The sequence below is a fragment of the Vigna unguiculata genome, chromosome 11 (genome assembly GCF_004118075.2).
Source record: "Vigna unguiculata cultivar IT97K-499-35 chromosome 11, ASM411807v1, whole genome shotgun sequence".
NCBI classification, from domain to species: Eukaryota; Viridiplantae; Streptophyta; class Magnoliopsida; order Fabales; family Fabaceae; genus Vigna; species Vigna unguiculata.
The window spans coordinates 3,254,488-3,279,753 of NC_040289.1; the positions used below are offsets into that span (position 1 = coordinate 3,254,488).

A 25,266-nucleotide genomic window follows, 5' to 3' on the forward strand; every position below is an offset into this window, starting at 1 on the left:
TTGTGTGCTACTAGGTTCTGTTGTACTATTCATATTAATATTATCAGTTTGTGTTTGTGTAGAAGTATTGGTTTGTGTTATCATTACAAACTATTATCATTGTTTGAAGAAGGTGCTGCGTTGGTACTTGTAGCTTTTGAATCTTTTTTAGTTGTAACTTTGATAAATTTCTGTGAATTTTTAGAAGTTGTTTTTATAGGTGTATGTGTCCCTAAAGATAGTTTTGATACTTGCTTTATAAGACCATCTATGTCTTTGGACAAGTTCGTCTCTTTAGTAGAATCAATCATATGATTCAATTTTCTAGAAACTTCTTCTAGAAGAGCTATTATCGTGTTATTTTGTCCTATAATGACTGTGTGTACAGGGTCTACTTCTGAAGTAGGTTTTTTATAACCTACAGGAGGATAGTTTGTAATTTTTCAACAGCAGTTAGGGCTGATTTGTAGTCGGAGCCTAGAAATGGTTGTATGTTATCCATTAAAGAAAATTTTAAACAGAAAAACAAGAAAGCAGTGTAGTGGCAGTAAAACAATAGTAAGTAGGCAAAGCGGAAAAGCAGTAGTAGGAGATAAGAGGCAGGAATCTATGGAATACACTGTAGAGTAATACTTATAAAAGAATATAAATAATCATAAGGCTCAAAAACTCTTTTTTTTTTTTTAAGCTTATAAACAAGAAAATATATATGTAAACAGTGTCGCAATATGCAAAGTATTCCTCAACCCTCAGAGGCATATCAGATGGGACTTATGGATCTGTTGGCTCTTCTGGCCATAACCTGCCCGATCTACAAAGGGTATCCTAGCGAATACAAGCCACTTCAATCACATAAATATTCAAAAGGTATCCAAGGATTTCTCGCTCTGATACCATGATAGGAAGAGAGGGGAAAGTAAGATTATGAGAATATAATTATGAAAATATAAATCTGGCAGAGCCGGTTAGATATTCTCTCATAATATTCTCTCATAATATTCTCTGATAATATTTACAACTCAGGTTAACAAAAATAAAGACATGATAGGAAGAGAGGGGAAAGTAAGATTATGAGAATATAATTATGAGAATATAAATCTGGCAGAGCCGGTTAGATATTCTCTCATAATATTCTCTCATAATATTTACAACTCAGGTTAACAAAAATAAAGACAGACTGTACATAAAATGTTTTTAAGCCTTTAAATGATTATCGCATCCTTTAATAAATATTACTCAAGGCATCCGTAGATGCCTAAAAAGAAACTACTCCATATAAAAACTTACTTCGATTCCAGAGGGAGGGGAGAGAGATCTGAAATTCCTCGTTTATTTATGATTGGAAGTATACAAGAGAGGAAAGATGAGGAGATACAAGTGGGACACAAGTAGAGAGAAGACAGAGGTAGAGAGAGGGAAGGGTTTAGAGAAAGAGAGGGGTTCAGAGTTCTTGCCCAGCATAAGGGACTTAAAGAGTCTTTTATAAAATAAGGGACCTGATCGAACCCTTATTCCTTGAACTGCCACAAATGCAGTACTCGCAATGGGTCGAAAGGCCCGAAACCCAAAAATGATCAAGATTTAGGACCAACACAAGGTCTTGTTCTGGGCCATAGGGCACGACTGTAACAAGACCTGGTCCGCTTAGAGTGTCGCAATATGTAAAGTATTCCTCAACCCTCAGAATATATCTCATAATAATTTTTTAGTTAATATTGAAATAAAAAAGTGTGAATCCATATCAAAAATTCAAATGCTATAATGAATATTATTTTCCAATGTTACAGTCATTCATTGAACGCAAACTTCTCCCGCTTCCTAATGATAAGTAATAAACCACTTAAATCAAATGTAAGTCAAGAAAGCTTTTATTTAATTCAAAAGACCTTTTTCATACAACTTATTCTGGAACAGAAACAAAACATCTCACACTAATAGCTATTTATTTGTAGTAGTCTCTTATACTGCTTTGAAATTTCATGAGTGCATTATTTCAAATGATAAACCAGATCCACTTAATTTTTCTTCCACCATTTTCGATAGTTTTTCTGTCATTGAAGGAGAAAAATAATTCACCCAGTCTCCGATTTCTCCTTTCCGAAAGAAGTGCTTATTCTCAAGGACTTTGAACAACATTCCAGATTTATTCACTTCCAAACCCTTCATCTTCTCAAAGCTACATAACTTGATTATGCTTTCAACCACTCCATTGCCTTCTTCTTCTTGAGTGAAAGGAAACCCTAAAAACTCTGCAACTCTTTTCACACAGAAGTTAACATTCTCTTTAAGATCTTCATATTTTAAGAACAGAACTTTGTTAGGTCTAACTATGCTCTCATTCCAGTAACCTAGCATATGACTCCACCATGGACCAAACTCAATTATCCCATTGCAATACATTTCAAAAGCTTCATCCATTGTTAATGCAGACAAAGAGTGGTCCTTAATTTTATCAAAGTAATCCCATGCTGAAATGAAAGTGTCAAAAGGGTTCCTGCAAATATAAATTATCTTACTATCACACTCTGTGATCGACTCAGACAATGAAGGGAATGGAATGTGAGTTCCAAAAAGTCTTGGCTCAGTTGTTGGGAAATGAGTATCAGGAAAATGCATCAGTTCAACGAAAGGCACAAGTTGATGAGGATTTGAAGTAAGCAATGGATGGTTATGAATGGAGAAGTATTGGCGATTCACAATGGCGAAAGCAATGGCTTTCAACCATGTAGTACCTGATTTTGGAAAACTTGCAACAATGATATCACTGTCTTTTGCTTCAAACTGTTTCTGAAGAATGTTTACCCCTTTTATGAAAATTGAAGGGCACCAAAATTGTTGGAATAGATAGAGATCAGGGACTCTCCAACCCCTCTCTCTGGGAAGAGAGAGAGTTAGTTCATCTTCTTTCTTCATTTGTCTTTCCTCTGCCATGAAGAAAGTTTTCTGTAGGAAAAAAATGAGTGGAAAGTTTGAAACTTTCTGGTAACTAGAATGTAAATGGTAGTTTGCTGGTTGTAATGGATGAGAATTTTGCTCACTAGAGATACCCTTTTATAACAAGAACTATGATAGGTTAATAAGAAAGTGTTTTTAATAAAGTTTTGAAAAACTTTTTTTATTTAGGAAAAAAAATATTATTTTATTACTTTATTTAATTAAAAAATAAAAAATTAATTTACTTTAATTTCATTTTTAGAAACTTTGTTAAATTTGTAAAAAAAATAAAATGTCAAAGGTAATTTTCCTTAAAACAATTAATAAATTGAAGAAAATGTCAGAACCGATGCAAACAGTATGCAGTGAGCACAAAAAACATAGGTACATTTAACCATATACCATAATAGCTACATTATCATTAATTATTCTTATCGATATTATTACTGTATCGTTATTATTTTTATTATTATTATTATTATTATTATAAATACAGATATTATCTTTTGTATATGTACTTTATAAATATTTAAAAATTATTTAAATTAAAACGAAATATGTAAATATTTTAAAGTTTTAAATATATAATTATATATATAGCCATAGATAAAAAAAAAATTTAACTATTAAAATAAAAATATTATAAAAATATTGAATAAATAATATTACGAGTAATTATTTAAATTTAGAAAAGTAACTATAAAAATAATAAAGGACTAAAAATTATTTTATAAATATTTTAAATTATTATGTAATTGTTTGAATTTAAAAGAGTAGTTATTGTGATAAAAATGAAAAAGGGTTGTATTATTATTAATAATTATTTAAATTTAAAAAGTAGTAAGTAAAAATAAGATCGGAAAAACAAATATTATCACTAGCTTAAACACATAAGTGTATGTACACATCTTTTAAATATGTGTAGTAATATATTACTGAATGATAATATTTTAATGTCATTATTTAGAGCAAAATGTAATGAATGGAAAAGAGAAAAGAGAATAACGGTAAATAAATATAGGAAAAGAAAAAAGAAAAAAAAATTGTTTAGATAGTTTTATAAACACATGTAAAAATAATTGTTAATCTTTAAAAAATAAATAAATAATTGTATTGTAAAAGGTAAAATAGAAATTATTATTGTAGACATGAAAAAGAAATCTCTTTATATATATTAGCGAAAACACAAATGATGTTGCACACGTGTGTTCGAATTCTGTGTTCGAATTCTTTTGTTTTCATAGAAATTTAAGTTAAGATCAATAAAAAAATAATTAATTTTTAAAATAGTTGTTAAATGTAAAATTAGCAAAATAAAATATGTATACAAAAGAAGTTTTTAAAATAACGATTTAAGACAAAAGAAGTTTTTGGGATAACGGTTAAAAATAAATTATTTATAAAATAATTAATTTTTAAAATAATGAAGGGTAAAAGTGGAATAACGAAATGTAAACACAAGAGAGAATATCTCTTTATATATTGTTATAGATAACTAGACTACACACAAGCGCTTGTGTATGTATTTTTAAAAATGTATGATATTATATTAGTAGGTCATGATATTATAATATTAATAACTTAACATACAAAGTAAATTTATATTTATAAAGAACAAAGTGGAATATATGAAAAAAAGAAGAGAAGATAATTGTTGATGAATGAAAAAAAAAACTGTTTGGATAGTTTTATAGAAAACATTTAAAGGTAACATTTAATATTTAAAAAATAATAAATAATTATATTATAAAGGTAAAATAATAATAAATAATTATATTATAAAAGTAAAATAATAATAAATAATTATGAACAAAAGAAGAAATTCTAATTATATATAGTTATAGATTATATATTATCATTATCATTATTATTATTAATATTATTGTTATTGTCATTATTATTATCATTATCATTATTAATATCCTTAGTATTATCATTATTATTATCATTATCATTATTAATATTCTTCTTATTATTATTATTATTTATTTTGTATGGAATCCACCATGTCTATATTTTTATAAATTCAGATTAGTCTATTTTTTTAAAATGGATCGCCAATTACAATGGGATGCATTTTATTCCAATATGTGCATTTTATTTTTGTTTATAATATTTTAAGTTTATCTTAATTTTGCTCTAATTTGATATGGTGAATACCTTTTTATTAATTGGATGGTACTAACTTTTGTTCGAATATGAAGAAGTGTCTCAATTAATTGATACTTTATCGAGAGTTGGAAGACAATTGACACATTTTGATTAGTAGATATCAAATTGATACCTATGAATCAAAATAAATACCATCTGACTAATTAAACCTACAATTAATCATTATTTGTCATAAATGTAAAAGTATAACAGTAAACTTGTCTGCCATTTGTCAAAGCCATTATAATTTCCTCAACTTATATTTCTATAAAAGATATTGGTCAGCGACCAAATTCTCCATCCAACACTTCCAATTAACCGAAATTCTCTCAAGAAATTTGCAAATTTCTAGGGTTTTTCCTGTTGAATCTTTTCAGTGCCAATGGAAGATGAACTAATTCTCTCATCGCTCGCCAAAGAGAGAGGTTGGGCAATCCCTGATCTCTATCTATTCCAACAATTTTGGTGCCCATCCACTCTCATAAAAGAGGTAAACAATTTTCAAAAACAGTTTGAAGCAAAAGACAGTGATATTTTTGTTGCAAGTTTTCCAAAATCAGGCACTACATGGTTGAAAGCCATTGCTTTCGCCATTGTTAATCGCCAACGCTTCTCCATTCATAATCATCCATTGCTTACTTCCAACCCTCATCAACTTGTGCCTCCTGTTGAACCTGTGTATCGTGGTGATGTCGATTTTCCAACTATTGAACCAAGACTTTTTGGAACTCACACTCCATTCCCTTCCTTGCCCAACTCCATCATGGAATCTAATTCTAAGATTATTTATATTTGTAGGAACCCTTTTGACACTTTTGTTTCATCATGGATTTACTATGATAAAATTAAGCGTGAGCCTTTGACCACACTGAAAATTGAGGAAGCTTTTGAAATGTATTGTGATGGGATAATTGAGTTTGGTCCATGGTGGAGTCATATGCTAGGTTATTGGAAGGAGAGCTTAGCGAATCCAAATAAGGTTTTGTTCTTGAAGTATGAAGATCTTAAAGATGATGCCAATTTTCAAGTCAAAAGAATTGCAGAATTTTTGGGTTTTCCTTTCACCCAAGAGGAAGAAAACAACCAAGTGATCGAAAGCATAATCAAGTTATGTAGCTTTGAGGAGATGAAGAACTTGGAAGTCAATAAATCTGGAATAATACACCGATTTGCGGATAAAAAGTACTATTTTCGCAAAGGAGAAACTAGAGATTGGTTAAATTATTTTTCTCCTTCCATGACAGAAAAATTAACAAAAATTATGGAAGAAAAATTTGGTGAATCGGGTTTATCATTTATGATTTAGAACAATTCATTGTTGTAAAATTCATAAGTGAATAAGTGGCTACAGAAAAAGTATGTACTGTATTGAGTGACATAAATGTGTTGTCACTTCTTTTCTTTGTTTCGGAAATAAAGAGGTTTCATATGTCGTAAACCCTTGTGACTACTGTTGTTGTAACCTTTCATGTGCTTCGGTTCAATCTTGTATGTGCTCATGTTTCACTTTCTTTTTTCTATTTTAGCAAAAAAATATTTTATAACTATATTGAGAAGAGTACAAACAGCAAGCGAATTAACACAATGTAATTTAAACTTTGATTATTGTTTTAAAAGCAATTTAAAACTAACCAAATTATATGTACTTATATCAAACTTTCAATTTGTTTTTATAAAATTTTAATATTTGATAAAATTATTAAAATTAATTCTCTCTTCTCACTTCGTTAATAACATTTAATCATTAAAAAAAACTGTCATGTTTTCTTTCCCCAGAAGTTACATCCTTCTAAAAGAAAGTTTACGTTGTTCTAAACAAAATAAGAAACTTCACAGAAGAGCAAGTATTAAAGAAACTAAGAGAAAAATAACAATCATATCTAAGAAAAAAACTCTCGGTATATAGCTATAGATTATATTTTATTATCAATATTATTATTATTATTATCACTGGCATGAACACACGGACTGTCGCGTTGAGTGCGTAGAGATATTTTCAATTATATTAGTAAATAATAATGTTATAATGTTATTATTAGAAGCAAAGTATAATAAATGGAGAAAAGAAGGGAAAATAATCATGGATGTATAAAGACAAAAAAAAGAAAAGAAAAGAAGAGAAACTAATTGTTAGGATAATTTTATAAAAATTATGTAAAAATAACAGTTAGTCTTTAACAAATAAATAATTATATTATAAAGGGTAGAATAAGAATAATAATTATGGACACAAAAAAGGAATCTAAATCCTTTGTATATATAGTTATATATAATTATAGATAATCATTATTATTATTATTATTATCAATGTTATTATCATTATTATCACTAGTATAAACACAAATAATATCATGCCGGTATATACATAATTTTTAAATTTGTATAATATTATATTACAAAGAGCAAAGTGTAATGAATGAATAAAACAAGAGAAAATAACTCTGGATGAATGGAGAAAAAAAAAGAAAGAAATAACTGTTAGGAGAGTTTTATAAATATAAGTAAAAATAACTGTTAATTTTTAAAAAATAAATAAATAATTATATTGTAAAAATAAAATAGTAATAATAATTGTGAACCCAAGAAGGAATTTATATATATATATATATATATATATATATATATATATATATATATATATATATATATATATATATATATTATATAGAATAAAGGAGAAAATAAGAGAAAATAATTTTGATAAATAAAAAAAAAACGTTTTAGATAATTTGATAAAAAACATGTAAAGATAAATGTTAATCTTTAGAAAATTAATAAATAATTATATAATAAAGATAAAATAGGAATAAATAATTATAGACACAAAATATATTCTTCTTTATATATGGCTATAGATTATAGATTATTATTATTATCATTATTATTATTAATATCACTATCATTATTATTATTATTATTATTATTATTATTATCATTATTAATATCACTATCATTATTATTGTCATTATCATTATTATTATCATTATTATTATTACTATCATTGTTATTATCATTATTATTACCATTATTATTATTAATATCATTATTATTATTATTATTATTATTATTATTATTATTATTATTATTATTATTATTATTATTATTATTATTATTATTATTATTATTATTATTATTACTATTACAGGTACATACAGGCGTTGTCACGTATGTGTGTACACATTTTTTAAATATACATGATATTATATTAGGATATGATAATAATGTAATGTTAGTAAGTTAATATATAAAATAAAATTATATTTATTAAAAATAAAGTGAAATATATAAGAAAAGATGAACGTCGATAAATCGAGAAAAAGAGAAGAAACAGAGATAAACGATTTTATAAAAAAAATTGTAAAAGTAATGGTCAATTTTCAAAAATTTAATAAATAATTATATTTTAAAGGATAAAATTGATATTTTGAAACGTGGACATAAAAGAAGGAATTCTCTTTATATATTGTTACAAATGATTATTAATATATCATTATTGTTATTGTTATCATTATTATAATTATTATTACTATTGAAAACACGGACGGTGTCGTGTCTGTTTTCGTATTTTTTTATTTTGATAGAAATTTTATTAAAATTAATAAAGAATATATAATTAATTTTAAAATAGTTCTTAAATGTAAAATTAGAAAAATGTAATATGTACACAAAATAAGTTTTTAGAATAATCAACGGAAGAGGTTTTTAGAATAACAGTTAAACATAAACTATTTATAAAATAATATAATTTTTAAAATAATGATTAAGGACAAAACTAGAAAAACAAAATGTGGATACAAAAGAGGGCATCTCTATATTATTATTTATTATAGATTACTATAATTTATTTTGTACAGAATCCACACTATATATGTCTACATCTTTATAAATTCATGTTAGTCTAATTTTTTAATATGGATTACATATCATAATATGATGCATTTTATTCCTATATATTCATGTTACTTTTGGTTATAATATTTTAAGTTTAACTTTATTTTTTTCTAATTTTATATGTGCAATACTTTTTCAATTTTTCTCCTTGTGTTTTAATCTGTTAATTAGATCTAGATGTGTTTCTATTTAAAAATTTTAACATTAATCACATGTTGTACTTATTTTTTACAGGATTCTATTGCACAATATGCTTTTATAATTAAGAAATTAATTTCTAAATATAATTTTTATTATTAAAATGGATCATTATTTAAAAATTTTGTCAGATTTAAAGAAAACTTGTCTACCATTTGTCAAATCCATTATAATTTCTTTAACTTATATTGCTATAAAAGATATTGTTGAGCGACCAAATTCTCCATCCATCACTTCCAATTATCCTCACATTCTAGCTAATCGATATCCTCACTAGAAATTTCCAAATTTTCTAGGGTTTTTCCTGTTGAATCTTTTCAGTGACAATGGAAGCAAATGCAGAAGATGAAATAATTCTCTCATCCCTCCCAATAGAGAGAGGTTTTGAATCACTTAGTATATATCTATTAAAAAGACTATGTTCATTATATTTTTAAAATTCATATTATGTTTCTACCACTTCATTTTTAAAAAGACTATATTTATTTATTTTAAAATTTACAAACCAAAATATATAAAAATTTTAAATATAAACAAATTTTAATTTTGAATTAAAGTTCAAATATTAAAATTATACTTGACCCAACTTTTTGAGTATCAAACGAGACATTAATATGATCTGTAACTTAGTATTGATGACAACAAAAAAGCTACTTTTGTGAGAGTACAGTAACACTTTTGTTTGTAGTAATTTGGCAAATTATTGTGAACCACATGCTAAGATAATATGAGTAGATTGATATCATATACTGTCATAAAAGGACAACTTTGTCCCCACGTGTCTGGCATCGATGTCATTTTCTCAAAACAAATATAATTTCTTCATTTTGTAAGAACCATTTTGACACTTTTGTTTCAGCATGGATTTTCTATGATTAAATCAAGCCAGGGTCTTTATTTTAATAAAAATTTAATAATTGAAATACAATTATTGCAACCTAAAACACAAGTAAGTTTTGTATGAGTTCTAATAGATTAGAAATCAATCATTAAATATTTTCTATTTTATAATATTAAACACAACATTAAATAGCAAAAATTGTTAAATTCGTAACATAGATTTACTAAATATATTTTTATGGTTACTTTTAAAGATATTTCATCTACTTCATCTCCTCTCAAATAAATATCATACATAAAAAATAATAAATAGAGATGACAACAGATCGAACAATGCTTATTCGCTATCCGAGCTGAAAAAAAAAATCCAACAAGTTATTCGCCTTGTTATTTATCAGATGCTCGTATAAAAAAATATCTGTGGTTTTTTAAAATTTGCAGATATCCCTCTATGTATACTCACAGATATTTAAAAAAATATTTTACAAATTTTTAAAATAAAATCTAAATAAATTTATAGAAAAGTATAAAATATAATACAAATAAAGTTATTTAAACATTAAATTTTATTTTTAATTAAATTTAACCTAATAAAATATATATTATTTTATTTTTAATTAAATTTAACTTAATAAAATATAAATTAAATTTTAATTTTAATTTTAATTTTTTATAAATAACAAATATTCCGGATACGAATAATATAATACATATATCTGATCCATTTATAAATGGGTACTAAAATATCTCTATCTATGGATAATAAATATTGTTGGTACTAGCTATTTACCACGAATTTTATTTGTAAGTATATACGGATATGGATAATTTTGTTATTTAAAAAATAAATACCCTTTCATGAAACACTTTTATATTTATGAGATATAAGTCTGAAAAACACAAACACTTTTACAAGTTTCTTAAACGGAAGGAAGTTGAATAAGAAACAAAAGAAAAAATAAACTAATAATATTATTACGCATAAACATTAAAAGTAAGTTGAAGAAAAAGAAAAGAATGATGCAAGAATTAAAATGCAAGAAACATAAATAAAAAAGATAAAGAACATCTTGTACCAAAGTTATAGCATCATTCATCGAGAAAATAAATAATATTTGTGATAAGAGTAACAATAATTTTGCCCTTTTTTTCATTTTAATTTTTGACGCTATAGAGACGTAGTAAAAACATTTTTTTTAACTATCTCTAATTATAAAATAAGAAACCTTATACATACTTCTGAGTTGTTAAACAGTTTATTTATTTTATCTAATAAAGCACAAACTATATCAGTTACTGATTTCGATTATGATCGAATGTTTTTAATTAAATGATTTGTTTTATGTGATATCAAATAATTTTATAGGTTAAATATATTTTTAATTTTTAAATTTATATATAAAATTAAAATTTGTTTACATTACAAATTTTTGATATATTTTAATTCACAAACTTAAAAAATGATTAAATATAATTTTTATAATCCAACAATGTCAATTTATTTTTATGTATTACATATTATTCTAGTTTAGTATATGCATTAGAATATGTTAAATAGTGTAAAGAATTCAAGTAATAACTTCAAACATTATTTAATATGACAACAAAGTTGAAGTAGTTGGATTAAAAAAATTAAATCTATTCAATTTTTAAATTTGGATAAAAAATATATTAAAATTTTAAACAAAAATAAATTTCAATAAATTTAGAGAATAAAAACGTATTAATCTTAGCTTTTCCAATCAAACGATACAGTAACATGTTCCATAAATATATTCATAAAAAAGGTTAAATTATTTATTTCGTCCCAATTTTCATATGAAAATTTGAATTTGGTCCCTCAATTTTAAAAAGTGTTAACTAGGTCCCTAATTTTGATAATTTGTTTTAATGAATCCCCTTCCGTTAACATGGCAGAAACAACGTTAAGAGCACAGTGACGTGGAAATGTTAGACGGAACTGAACAGTGAAGTGGCACATTAAATGTGGTACACATGGAATTTTGAAATGTTGTAATAAATAATTATTTTCTAAAATACGCTGTTGAAAGTTATTTAATTTAAGATGTAATAAAACAGAAAGGGCGTGTATGTTAAGCTTCAAATTGAGGCTTCAGGGATATTCTAGGGTTTGCGTTCGTGGGCGAAATTGGAGGAAGGAGTGGTTCGCAGAAGCATCGCGAGGGTGTGGGGTCTTTGTGCTGGAAAGTTGGCGTTCGAACAACTGGAATCAGAGTGTTCGTAGTGGAATTGCGATCTCGGTGGAAGCATAGGGTTGTCAGGTGAGTTATGCATTTGAGCTCGAAGTTCCCATTTTTGTCGGCATGCACCGTTTAATTGTTTGTTTATTGCGAAAGTGAAGTATGATTGTGTTATTTTGGGTTTAAATATTGCAACTTTATTAAAGTTCGGTGTATGACCCACCACCATGTTCGAATTTGTGTTCCCCTTCTGGTCCCCCTTTGATTATTGTTTTCCCTTATCTGTTTAGATGTTTTTTACTTTATTGTATAGGTGTATGTGCTTATATGGGTGTATGCGGTTATATAGGTGTCTGTGGTTATATATTTTTGTGCATCATGGGGGACGACAACTTTGACATCGTTTTTCACCATGGAGGGAAATTCGTTAATGATGGTAAACTGAAATATGAGGGTGAGGTTTCTAGACTTTCATGTGACCTTGACCGCTGGAGCTATTTTGAGGTTGTGAGTATTTTGAGGGAGATGGGGTATATGGGAGAGAATGAACTATGGCACTGTGTGGGAGGTGGTTTTGTATTGGAGGATAGGTTAGAGATTTTTTGTGATGATCATGGGGCCATGAATATGGTTACCTTAGCTAGGCTAAATGGCGAGGTTCATCTGTTTGTCATGCATAAGATGTGTGAACCAGAAATTATAGAGATGTTGGAATACTTTTCCCATGATGGAGATGGTGTTGAAGGTGGTGAGAATGACATCAATATGGTGGACATTATGAGTGAGAAGGAGACTGTAGATAGTGTACCTGAACTTGAGGTAGTTAAAGAGGGGTTGTCTTCATGTCAAATTGACTTAGATAGAGGAGGTGAGACTATGCGTGAAGGTGACTTAGATAAAGGAGTTCAAAGTGTGCAAGAAGTTGAGAGTGTGCATGAAGGTGAGGGAGATAAAGGAGTTGAGAGTTTGCATGAAGGTGACTCGAATAAGGGAGACGAGAGTGTGTACGAAGGTGAATTGAATAAGGGAGATGATGGTGGTGTTGAGTTGCATGCAGAACATGATAATGGGATCAATGTGCAGTTGAAGTTAATGAAGCCGAGGGACATGATGGTGGTCAGTCAGCTAAAGAACTTGATGGTGAGAAGGAAGTTGAAGCAGACTTAGAGGAGGGCGTTGAAAGTTGGAATGATTATGGTCCTAATGATAGCAGTGACGACAGCCAGGTTGGTACTGCAGGTTTAGTTGATATCAATGTTAAAGGTGATGTGGAAGATGAACATGAAGAATTGGTGGGTAACATAGAAGTTGAAGTTGGAGGTATAGAAGAAGACTTTGGTGGACCAAGTAGGAATTGAAGGGCAACTGATACAACAGACATGGATAGTAGTGAGGGAAGTGAATACAGTGAGCAGGGACCGCAAACGTTGGACAGGGGCTTGTCAGACGATGAATGGGTATCAAAAGAGTTGGGAAGTGATATTGGTGAAGTTGAGGAAGATGAAGGTGATAGTGAAGAAAGGGAGGGCTATGGAAGATTTTGAACCTTTGTAATGCCAAAACGCATGAGAGAATATCAATGGGAAGTAGGTACGTATTTTAGTGAGAAGGGGGATTTTGTTGAAGCCATAAGAAGCTACGCATTGGAAAATGGTAGAAGTCTTAAAATAGTTAAAAATGACAGGAGGAGGGTGCGAGTGAAGTGTCTGGGTGGTAAGGGAAAATGTCCATGGCTTGCTTACTGTGGTTATATGCAAGCAGTTAAGTCTTGGCAGTTGAGGAAAATAGTTGATACCCACACCTGCAGTAGAGAATTTAACCTTCGTTTGATTAATGCTAAATGGTTAAGTAAAAAAGTTGAGAAAACAGTTAGATAGAATCCCAGGACAAAGGGAGTTGAGATTCGAGATGAAGTGAGTAGAAAGTGGAACATTGGGATTTCCAGAGGTATGGCTTACAGGGAAAGGGCAATAGCAACAGAAAGTGTTGAGGGCTCCTTTAAAGACCAATATAAGAGGTTGTACGATTACGCACATGAGCTGCTGAAAACAAATCCTGGATCAACTGTGAAACTGAAGGTTAAGGAGAATGAAGGTGAACCCATTTTTGAGAGGTTTTATACATGTTTCAAGGCATGTAAGGACAGCTTCATGTCTTGCAAGCCTATTATAGGATTAGATGGTTGTTTTTTGAAAGGGAAATACGGAGGATAGTTGTTAACAGCTATAAGTAGAGATGGGAATGACCAGATCCTGCCCATTGCTTATGTTGTCGTTGAGGTGGAGAATAAGGACTCCTGGACTTGGTTTTTAGACCTATTGATTGAAGATCTAGGTGGGAAACAACTATGTGGAGGGTGCACATTCATATCAGACCAACAAAAGGTACACACATTCATATCATTTGTCTTTTGTCAATTCAGTTTCATATTACAACATTAACATATCACACTAGTGTTTTGTGAATTCAGGGTCTGTTACCAACTATTCAAGATCTACTTCCTGGTGTGGATCAAAGATTTTGCGTGAGGCATTTGTATGCCAATTTCAGGAAGAGATTCCCTGGTAAGAACCTCAAACGACTAATGTGGAGCGCTGCATCTACCACACATCCAGAGGCATGGGAGCAAGAAATGAGGAATACTAAAGAAATCAATGTTGAGGCATTCAAATACTTGATTGCAATTCCCCCAAGGTTTGTACTCACCTTTTAACAAAATTTAAGTGATTATTATGTATTCACTCTAATGTTTTGTGTATTGTTTACTAGATATTGGTCACGTTCTCGATTCACTCATACTGCCCAATCTGATACAATAGTCAACAACATGTCAGAGGCTTTTAATAGTGTTCTGGTCACTACAAGGACTAAGCCAATAATCAAAATGCTGGAAGAAATCAGAATATACCTGATGAATAGATGGGCAGCCAACAGAGAAAGGTGTCAAAGATATAAACGTGCAATCTGTCCTAAGATTTATAGTAGGTTTGAAAATGAATCAAAGATGACAAAAAATTGGATCCCTAAGTAAGTTAGTCTATGGTTATCTGCTTGTAATACTTTACATGTACATGCATCTTTTCTAACTTATTTTCTTCCACTTACACAGCTGGTCAGCAGACAAAATCTTTGAGGTCAGACATGTCTCACAAATTGGGGACAAGTTTGTGGTCAACATAGACGAAGCATCATGCACATGTCGAAAATGGAGCATAAGTGGGATTCCGTGCTGCCATGCTCTTTCTGCAATGAAGTTTTTGGGGATTAATGGAGAAGACTTCATCTCTACTTGGTTTAGGAAGAACACCTACGAGGAAACCTATTCCTCAATCATATTCCCCATCAATGGTCAGAATGTATGGGACATAACACCATATCCTGATTTGTTGCCACCTGAGAAAAGAATTATGCTAGGAAGACCAAAGAAGAAGAGAAGATTACAAGATTGGGAGCTTAGGAAAGATGAGACGCAAATGACAAATGCTGGATTAAGAAAAAGATGTGGATTTTGTAAGCAACTTGATCACAACAAAAACAAGTGCTCCCAATATAAGGCACATTTGAAGACAACATCTGAAGCATCTAACCAACCAAACCCACCAACAGCAGTGCCTTCTACTCAATCATCTGAACAACAAAACCCCACACCAGTGCCTTCTGCTCAATCATCTCAACAACAAAACCCACCACTAGTGCCTTCTGCTCAATCATCTCAACAACAAAACCCACCATGAGTGTCTTCTACTCAATCATCTCAACAACAAAACCCACAACCACTGCCTTTTGCTCAATCATCTCAACAACAAAACCCACCACCATCTCAACAACCAAACACAACACTACTGTCCTCTGCACAATCATCTATCCAACCAAGTAGACCATCACAAGCACCACATCATACAACACCCATCAGACCCAAGCTCAATGCAAGAAGGGGACGCATATGGAAACCATGACATGGATCAAGCTTTGAAATAGTTTTTTGTTTTGAACTCCTTCTTTGAACGATATTTGTAAACACTTAAGCAATTGCTGTTGTTTTTGTTTTGTGGATCATCAAATCCATTTCTGGACCACTCTTTTTGTGCTGTAAAAGGGTTACATGGTGGACCATATTTATTTTATGATGTTGAATGTTTAAGTGCTGGAGTACTATATGTTTATCAATATAACCAGGTGTCATTATTTGTTTATCCAGATTAAGTGCTCAAGCTTATTTGTGTTCTCCTTATTTCATTACTTATAAATTTATAACACAGGTGCGAATAATGAAACTACAACTATTTTGATAAATTAAGAAGAGTCAAATAATTCAAAATGTTACCACAAGTTCTGCAACTTTTTCATTCATAATAAAACATTACAATAACAACACAAACCAACTACCTGAACTAAAAAAAGACTCATGGTTTTGTAACCAACACATACACTACAATGATATTCAATACACACAAAACACCAACTACCCCTGTCAACACACTTAGCCTATTTTCAATTGACTTCATACATTTCTCCATTTCTTCTGCCACCACAGACCTCACTGCAGCAGTGTTTTTTGCATTCATATTCCCACCATAACCCATTTCTTCAACATTCTTTATACTCAGACCAACTTTTTCTTCAATTTTCAGCTTCCCACCACCCATTTCTTCAATTTTCTGACTGCTCCAACCCTTTTCCTCGATCTCATTATCAGTAAACCATTTGAAATAATTGCACCCACCACATTGATCACTTCCACTCTGTTCCAAAATGACAAAATAATGTTAGCTTCAATAAACAAACGTCATACCATCAGCTTCTTCATACCAAAATTTCCATGTAACTCACCTTATACTTAGGGCAGCCCCAAAATTTTTTGCCATTGTTCTTCAATGTTCTTGCAGTTCTCAATGTTGCTTTCTCTCCACAATAGGACATCACTGACACGCCCACATCTATAGAGCCACTTCCACCATAGAAGGACACACTTGGGTTTTGATTTCCCCCAACATTGCAGGATGAACATTGTCCACAAGACATTTCTCCCAAGTGCAGAATGATGAACAATGGGGTTTATGGATGATTCATTACACTTATATATTGCAATTCTTAACTGTTTTTCAATGCATTTAAATATAAATGACACGTTTCAGTCTAACATTTCCACGTGACTGTGCTCTTAACGTCGTTTCTGCCATTTTAACAGAAGGGGCTTCATTGAAACAAATTATCAAAATTAGGGACCTAGTTAACACTTTTTAAAACTGAGGGACCAAATTCAAATTTTCATACGAAAATTGGGACCAATTGAATAATTTAACCTAAAAAAAAGAAGAAAAAAGGTACTTGTTACAAGAGTTAAATTTGTGAGAGTACAAGAGTAGAGTAACACTTTTGTTTGTAGTAATATGGCAAATTATTGAGAAGCACGTGCTAAGATAAGCTGAATAGATTGATATTCTATATTTGTGCCCACATGCCTCCCATTGATGACAAATCTGTTTAATTTCCCGAGACTGTCCATCTTAAATAAGTTTGAGTTTCTATTATCTTTTAATTTTGAAAAACTTTTTTTGACTAAAATAACTTATATTATATATACATTTTAAAAAAGAATTTATTCTTTTTATATAATTAAAAATGTCAATTTGGTTTAACATTTTTAAATCTATAATTTCTCTTTAGATATTTAATTCTGAAATTAAATCAAATCTATCAATATCCAACAAATAATTTTGTTTTAAAGATTTTTCAAGGTTTAAGAATTTTTATTTCAAAAATGAAAGATCAACACATCGTAATACACAAGAAATTTGCTCTTTTTTGTTCATAACTCTTTTTTGTTATGCAATTGAAGCCTCAATTCTTCTTTTCATTTGAATTTTTTAATAGTCTGATTCAAATTTTCTAGTTGACATATCTATATTTTTATATGAAATAAAAAATATAATATATAAAACACTACTAAAGATAACTATATAAAATGAATGAATTAAAACAATAAAACATAGTTCTGATTGTCAAGAAAATAAACTCGATAGTAGACTTGCAATATCTTGAAGTCTTGAGTATCTTTTTTGTCCTTAAGTCTCAACTTTATCTCAAACCTGCAAAATTGTTTATTTTAAGATTAATCATTAATAAAAATAATTAAGAAAATATTGTTCTTCTCAACTCAATATTAAGTCTTTTTTTCCCTAAACTAGAATTATCTTTCTATAAAAAACTCAACTTTGAATTATACTTTAATTAATCTATTATCCACGAAAATCTAATTAATAGTTTTTGTAAAAAAATTCAGTTCCACGTCAAGATATATGCAAAAAAAAAAACTCTTGAAACTCATAAATCTAAAAGTACCTAAAAACAAAACTGGTCAAAATAAACTAATTTCTAATTCTAATACAAATCCAAAACAAAATAAAAATAACAACAACACAAATAAATGGTACACACGGACAATATGAAATCCAAGAAATTAATTGGATGTAATATGTCAAAACCCTAAAAAAATGATTGTTAGAAGAGAATAAAGTAAGGAGAGGTAAGAGAAGTCATAGAAAGATAAAAGAAGAAAACATAATCCAGAATTATTATGAGGGAATAAAAATAGTTAATCATTAAACCAAATTCTAATTTACTAAAAAGATGTTTTAAATAATTAATTATCATTTTTACTACCAATAAAAATTAACATACACTAATAATAATTTAATTAAATTTTATTCCCAAACATAAATTTATACTTAATTTAATAGAGTTATATTAATAATAAAATATTTTTTTGAGACCTTTTTTATCTTAAACATTATTTTATAATTAGTTTAATAGAGGTATATTAATTAGTACTAAAAAAATTTGAGCATTTTTTTTCTTAAACATAATTTTAGAATTAATTTAATAGAGAAATATTATTAGTAATTTTTTTTTAGACATTCTTATCCTTAAGGTCTAAAACGAGTGTTTTATTTGCTTTACCCTTGAGTTTACCCTGATCTATTTCAAGAACTTTGGTGTCCATCAACTCTTATAAAAGGGGTAAACATTTTTCACAAGCAATTTCAAGCAAAAGATGGTGATATTTTTGTTGCAAGTTTTACCCTTTTTTTTTTGAAGCAATATGTTTCCATTTTGTATGTGGCTTTCTACATTGTAGACATATCTTTATCTGTTAGTGGTCATAAAATCATGGTCTAATTGTTGATCAAACTCTTTTGTGTAGATAGAGTTATTTTAGCCTTTGAAGTTGTATAAGGGAAGAACAATATTAGGAATCTACTTTAAGGTAAGGGAAGCTAATCATTTAGAATGTATTAATTTTTTTAAAATATTGAGTCTTGGTTTTGATATTTAATTTGAGGTATTCATAATTTTTATCTTTTCTAATTAGGTGAGATGTGACAAATTTATATTAGAAAAATAATGATAAAGAGTAGAAAAATTGATTCTTTTTTCAAGAGGAAGGTTTGTGATGAAGATGAAAAAAAATGCATCTACGTCATATAAACTTGGAAAAATTGATGATAATATCCAAAATTGAAGAAAATAAAAAAATAACTCTCTAAAGTTAGTAGAGTTACATACAATGAATTTGAAAATGCTTTAGAACACGATCTAGAGAAACGTCCCCAAATTCGGCAATCCCCATTGATGAGGTACGAATGACTTATCTAAAATGGGATTCATATCAAATGCATTTAGAAAATTATTTGTTATCTGGTAAAGATAATCATCCAAGAAGATTTTAATACACATGATTTAACTTATTTCCTCATGGTTAGAGTATTCGCTATTAAAATATTAGTAAAAAACCAAGCGGACGATCTGACTCAAATGTTTTCATTGTTACATGTAATTGAGTTGATTTTCATTGAATTCTAATTGGCATTGAGTTTATTATCATCAACATGTTTTAACTTTTTTTGAGTGTTCTTTTTTATAGGTTTTAGAAGTTTTTATAGCAAACACTATGATAATCTATATTGAAAGGGATATTGCAACAAACTTCAGGTTTGATTCAATTATTAAAGATTTTAAACCATTGAAAGAGCGTTGAGAAACATTATGACTAGAGGTAACTTTTCCTTTTTTTAATATATGATTGTTGATAATAAACTTTATATTACACTTTCATATATATTATTGTCATATTTTTTTGAATTCTATTATCATATGTGTTTGTTTTGAATAGAGAAAATGATATGAAGAAATATTTTTTTTAATGTAAAAAAAAATTTATATATAAAAAATATAATTTGACTCCCTAAAATTTTGTAGTCACGGATGGATACCTATTTACCGTGGATTTTACCCGTAAACACTTTTATATTTATGATATAAGTCTGAAAAAACAAACACTGTTACAAGTTTCTTAAACCGAAGGAAGTTGAATAAGAAACAAAAGAAAAATTAAACTAATCATATAATAAGGCATAAACATTAAAAATAAGTCGAGGAAAAGAAAAGAATGATGCAAGAATTAAGATGCAAGAAACATAAATAACAAACATACAAAAAAAGTACCAAAGTTATAGCGTCAATTCATCCAGAAAATAAATAATATTTGTGATTACTCAAACAATAATTTTGCCATTTTTTTTATTTTAATTCTTGACGTTATATACGTAGTAAAAACTTTTTCTTGAGTATCTCTAATTATAAAATAAGAAACCTTATACAAACCCCCTTTTTCAGCTTAAAACTTGTTGGGCCCGGCCTTTCGTAGGCCCAAGGCCAGCCTAGTAAGGGACCCCCAGTACCCCTCCAAGCTCACTCACTCTCTCTTGATCTCTTTTCAGAAACAGACCTCTCTCCCTCTCACTCTTTGCTGGCACTTGAGAGCTCTGCTAGGGCATTGTGAACCTCCCGCATTGAGCTATCTAAAACCGTTTAGCTCCCAAGTAAGTTAAATCTTAGAGTTCTTGTAGTCCTTTCCCTCTCCTTCACTGTTTGGGCACGTGAGTCTGGTTAGAGTATAACTCCGCACACTTGCTTTGTCCTGGTTTCATGTTTTCAGCTCTACTATGTTTCTGGAGCTGTGGTGTGCTGTGGTTGTGGACCCGTTACGTTTGCTAGCGTTTAACTTAAGGTAAGAGGAGCTAGGGTTTTCATTTTTTTTTTCTTTTGAAGTATTTTGCGTATTCTTGGACTACTCTTGTGTCTTTGGGGCTTGAATATTGTTATTGGATGTGTGAAAATGGTTGTTGTGTGTGTGAGTTTGAATGAACGAGAGGATGCATGTGCTGACAGGTGAGAAACCTGCTAATCTCGCCCAAGCGAGTAACCCTCGCCTAAGCGAGAGTAGCAGGGACTCACCCCTGGATTTCAGTTCGAGTTGTCGCCTAGGCGAGTGATTTTAATTTTTTGAGCGAGGCGCAGTCTCGCATAGGCGAGATGCTATCGCCTGAGCGAGAACTCGATGAAATTCTTGCAGTGGCCATTGTTGAGCTCTCGCCTAGGCGAGAAGGGGTCGCCTGAGCGAAAGGAACCCTTTCGCCTGGGCGAGGACCTTGACAGGGGTTGTTATGTTGGCTGATGTGGCTCCATGTTGGTATTAATTATTTTCCTTGCTCATTGTATGTGGCTATTCTTGATATGTATGGTTGAATTTGAATTGGAATGAAAGTGTTGTTATGTATAAACTATGATATTTAGTTGGATTGTGTATCGATATGCATGTGATAAGCATGAAATGAGAAACATGATATATTGGTGATGGAATTTCATGAGAATTGGGTGATTGATAGGCATGTGAAATGTGTTGGTGAGGGGGTTTAATGGGAAATCCCTGGATATATGTATATATATGCCTAGTGTATACCTTGATATAGGAGATGTCTAGATAAAGGAGGGTATCCTGAACTCTAATAATCGTTCACGCTCACGTAGAGCAGAATGGTTTATTTGTTAGAGTGGCAGGAGGTCCTAGTCTTGGGACATATTGGGCCCGGGACAATAGAGGACCAACCCTGTGTGTGATTGGGTGATAGTCCCTTGTGTCTAGACTTTGTAGAGTTTAGAAACCAACACGGGTGCATACTTCCTTTAGAATTCTATATCAAGAGTATGATCCGGATATCGAGTCATAGTAGCTTGCATTTGTTTGCTTTCACATGCTCTGAGTGTTTTCTATTAAATTGTTAATAACCTGTTTTGTCTTTCACATGCTTTATAATGTGTTAAAGATATTTTAACTGGCTTACCCCTTTCAATTTCTTGTGTATGTCTTTGTCTTATTTTCTCTTTTGCGATCATCGCCATATTGGTGAGAGCAGATAGAGGAAAGGTTGAAGGTAGACATGATGGTGGCGGCGATGCTGTGTAATTTCGAGGCTGTTATATGCGGCTCTTAGGAGTACTCTAGGAGCCTTTCTTTTGCATAACTGTTCAACTTTTAGATTCTGTTTTGGTTATGGCATGGTGGTATGCCTAGGATTCCTTTCAAGTACTCCTATGGATGAATGTAAAAGTGCATTCCTTGACTATGATTTTCATCTGTCAACTTTGCTCTCTACTATTATAACTATGCGATGTTTTATTTAGTAGATTAATCTATTTAAATTATTTAAATAGTATGTCACACATAGTAATACAAACGGTTTACTTATTTTATCTATTAAAGCACAAACTATATCAGTGACTTATTTCGATTATGATTCAAAGTTTTCATTAAAATGATTTGTTTTTTTTATATGCAATAATTTTATAGGTTAAATATATTTTTAGTATTTAAATTTATATGTAAAATTGAAATTCATTTATATCACAAACTTTAATATATTCTAATTCTTAAACTTAATTGTTTTTAATATAGTCTTTATAATTCAACAACATCAATTTATTTTTACATCTGAAACAGTGTTATATATTTATATTAATAACTTGAAACATTAATTATCATGTAAAAAAAAGTTCAAATCCTTGGATTCAAAAGACTAAATCTATTCGATTCTTAAGTTCGGATAAAAAATATATTGAAGTTTGAAACAAAAATAATTTGAATTTTATATTTAGGAAATAAAAACGTATTAGCCCTAACTTTTCCTATCAAACGATACAGTAACACGTTCCATAACTTAGTATGTTGATTAAAAAAATGGTACTTTTTACATGAGTTAAATTTGTGAGAGTAGAGTAACATTTTTGTTTGTAGTAATTTGGCAAATTATTGAGAACCACATGCTAAGATAAGCCGAATAGATTGATATCCATATAGTTGTGACCACATGTCTCCCATTGATGTCATTCCTCCAAACGATTATAATTTCTTCAACTTATTGTATTGCTATAAAAGATATTGATCAGCGACCAAATTCTCCATCCATCACATTCTAGGGTTTTTCCTGTGGAATCTTTTCAGTGACAATGGAAGCAAATGCAGAAGATGAAATAATTCTCTCATCCCTCCCAATAGAGAGGGGTTTTGGAACACCCAGTATGTGTCTATTTCAAGAGTTTTGGTGTCCATCAACTCTTGTAAAAGGGCTAAACATTTTTCACAAGCAGTTTGAAGCAAAAGATAGTGATATTTTTGTTGCAAGTTTTCCCAAATCAGGCACTACATGGTTGAAAGCCATTACTTTTGCCATTGTCAATCGCCAAAGCTTGTCCTCCATTGACAACCATCCATTGCTTACTTCCAATCCTCATCAACTTATACCATTTATTGAAATTATGTGTCGTGATGATGCCGATTGGCCAAGTACTGAACCAAGAGTTTTTGGAACTCACACTCCACTCCCTTCCTTGCCCAACTCCATCATGGAATGTAATTGTAAGATTATTTATATCTGTAGGAACCCTTTTGACATTTTTGTTTCAGCATGGATTTTCTTTGATAACATTAAGCAAGAGTCTTTGACCCCATTGAAAATTGAGGAAGCTTTTGAAATGTATTGTGATGGGATAATTGAGTTTGGTCCATGGTGGAGTCATATGTTAGGTTATTGGAAGGAGAGCTTAGCGAAACCAGATAAGGTTTTGTTCTTGAAGTATGAAGATCTTAAAGATGATGCCAATTTTCAAGTCAAAAGAATTGCAGAATTTTTGGGTTTTCCTTTCACCCAAGAGGAAGAAAATAATCAAGTGATCGAAAGCATAAGCAAGTTATGTAGCTTTGAGGAGATGAAGAACTTGGAAGTCAATAAATCTGGACTATTATTCCCATCTGTGGAGAACAAGAGCTTTTTTCGGAAAGGAGAAAGCAGAGATTGGGTAAATTATTTTTCTCCTTCCATGACAGAAAAACTATCACAAATCATGGAAGAAAAATTTGGTGAATCAGGTTTGTCATTTATGATTTAGGATAACGTATTGTTATAAAATTATCATAAGTAACTAAGTGGCTACGGAAAAAAGTATGTACTGTATTGAGTGACAATTATGTGTTGTCACTTTGTTTATCGTTCTTTTCGAAATAAAGAGGTTTTACATGTCGTAAACCCTTGTCACTATTGCTGTTATGTACCTTTCATGTGTTTTGGTTGAATCTTGTATGTGCTCAGGCTTCACCTTTTTTTTTAGCATAAAATATTTTATAAGTATATTCAAATTCAAATTATATTGAGAAGAGTACAAACAGCAAGGGAGTAAAAACAACTAAATTTTTTATGAGTTTTAATTAGACTAATAAATATTTTCTATTTTATACCAAAAAATGTTAAATTCATGACGTGACTTTACCAAATATATATTTATGTTTATTTTTAAAAATAAACTAACATAAAAATAATCATTTACGTCACCTAATTTACATTAGTAAAAAAGTTCAAATAAAAAAAGTGCAATGACATTTTTATTAATAAGTGAAATATATTTACATCGAACCTTTATTAACAGACATAAACCAGGTATTGTTCAACGTAAATAATCTATTTTATATTCACCAATAATAGGTCCAACGTGAACTTCTTTTAAGATATCACATTCAACTTCTCCTCATTTATGACTTTGCAAAAATATACGGAAAATGTTTTTGCTAGTTGGTTTGTTTTCAGCTGTCCAATGATCAAGGGATTCACATGAATACTCATACTTTTATTTTGGAGATGTCAGGCAATATGGTAACCATCACAGAGTACTTATACTTTCA

At 29.8% G+C, this 25,266-nt stretch overlaps 4 protein-coding genes and 1 long non-coding RNA gene across 5 annotated transcripts; 4 read left to right on the forward strand and 1 right to left on the reverse strand.

Moving 5' to 3' along the window:
- Positions 1–1,956: 1,956 nt before the first annotated feature.
- Positions 1,957–2,910, reverse strand: LOC114169445 (cytosolic sulfotransferase 15-like). Its single transcript, XM_028054599.1, has one exon. It carries the CDS (start codon positions 2,908–2,910, stop codon positions 1,957–1,959), a length of 954 nt encoding a protein of 317 aa, XP_027910400.1.
- Positions 2,911–5,446: 2,536 nt separating this feature from the next.
- On the forward strand, positions 5,447–6,370 carry LOC114169446 (cytosolic sulfotransferase 15-like). The gene has a single exon (XM_028054600.1). It carries the CDS (start codon positions 5,447–5,449, stop codon positions 6,368–6,370), a length of 924 nt encoding a protein of 307 aa, XP_027910401.1.
- A 7,203-nt stretch (positions 6,371–13,573) lies between these two features.
- Positions 13,574–15,928, forward strand: LOC114169447. The gene is made up of 7 exons (XM_028054601.1): positions 13,574–13,700; positions 13,785–14,037; positions 14,155–14,326; positions 14,444–14,578; positions 14,665–14,888; positions 14,964–15,134; positions 15,304–15,928. Exons 1-7 carry the CDS (start codon positions 13,574–13,576, stop codon positions 15,926–15,928), a joined length of 1,707 nt encoding a protein of 568 aa, XP_027910402.1.
- A 5,061-nt stretch (positions 15,929–20,989) lies between these two features.
- LOC114168883 lies at positions 20,990–22,586 on the forward strand. The gene is made up of 3 exons (XR_003600782.1): positions 20,990–21,076; positions 21,193–21,264; positions 22,451–22,586. It is a non-coding gene; the product is annotated as an uncharacterized LOC114168883 (long non-coding RNA).
- Positions 22,587–23,429: 843 nt separating this feature from the next.
- Positions 23,430–24,735, forward strand: LOC114169127 (cytosolic sulfotransferase 15-like). The gene has a single exon (XM_028054167.1). The coding sequence runs from the start codon at positions 23,541–23,543 to the stop codon at positions 24,477–24,479; it is 939 nt and encodes a 312-aa protein (XP_027909968.1). The 5' UTR covers positions 23,430–23,540; the 3' UTR covers positions 24,480–24,735.
- The last annotated feature ends 531 nt before the right edge of the window (positions 24,736–25,266 follow it).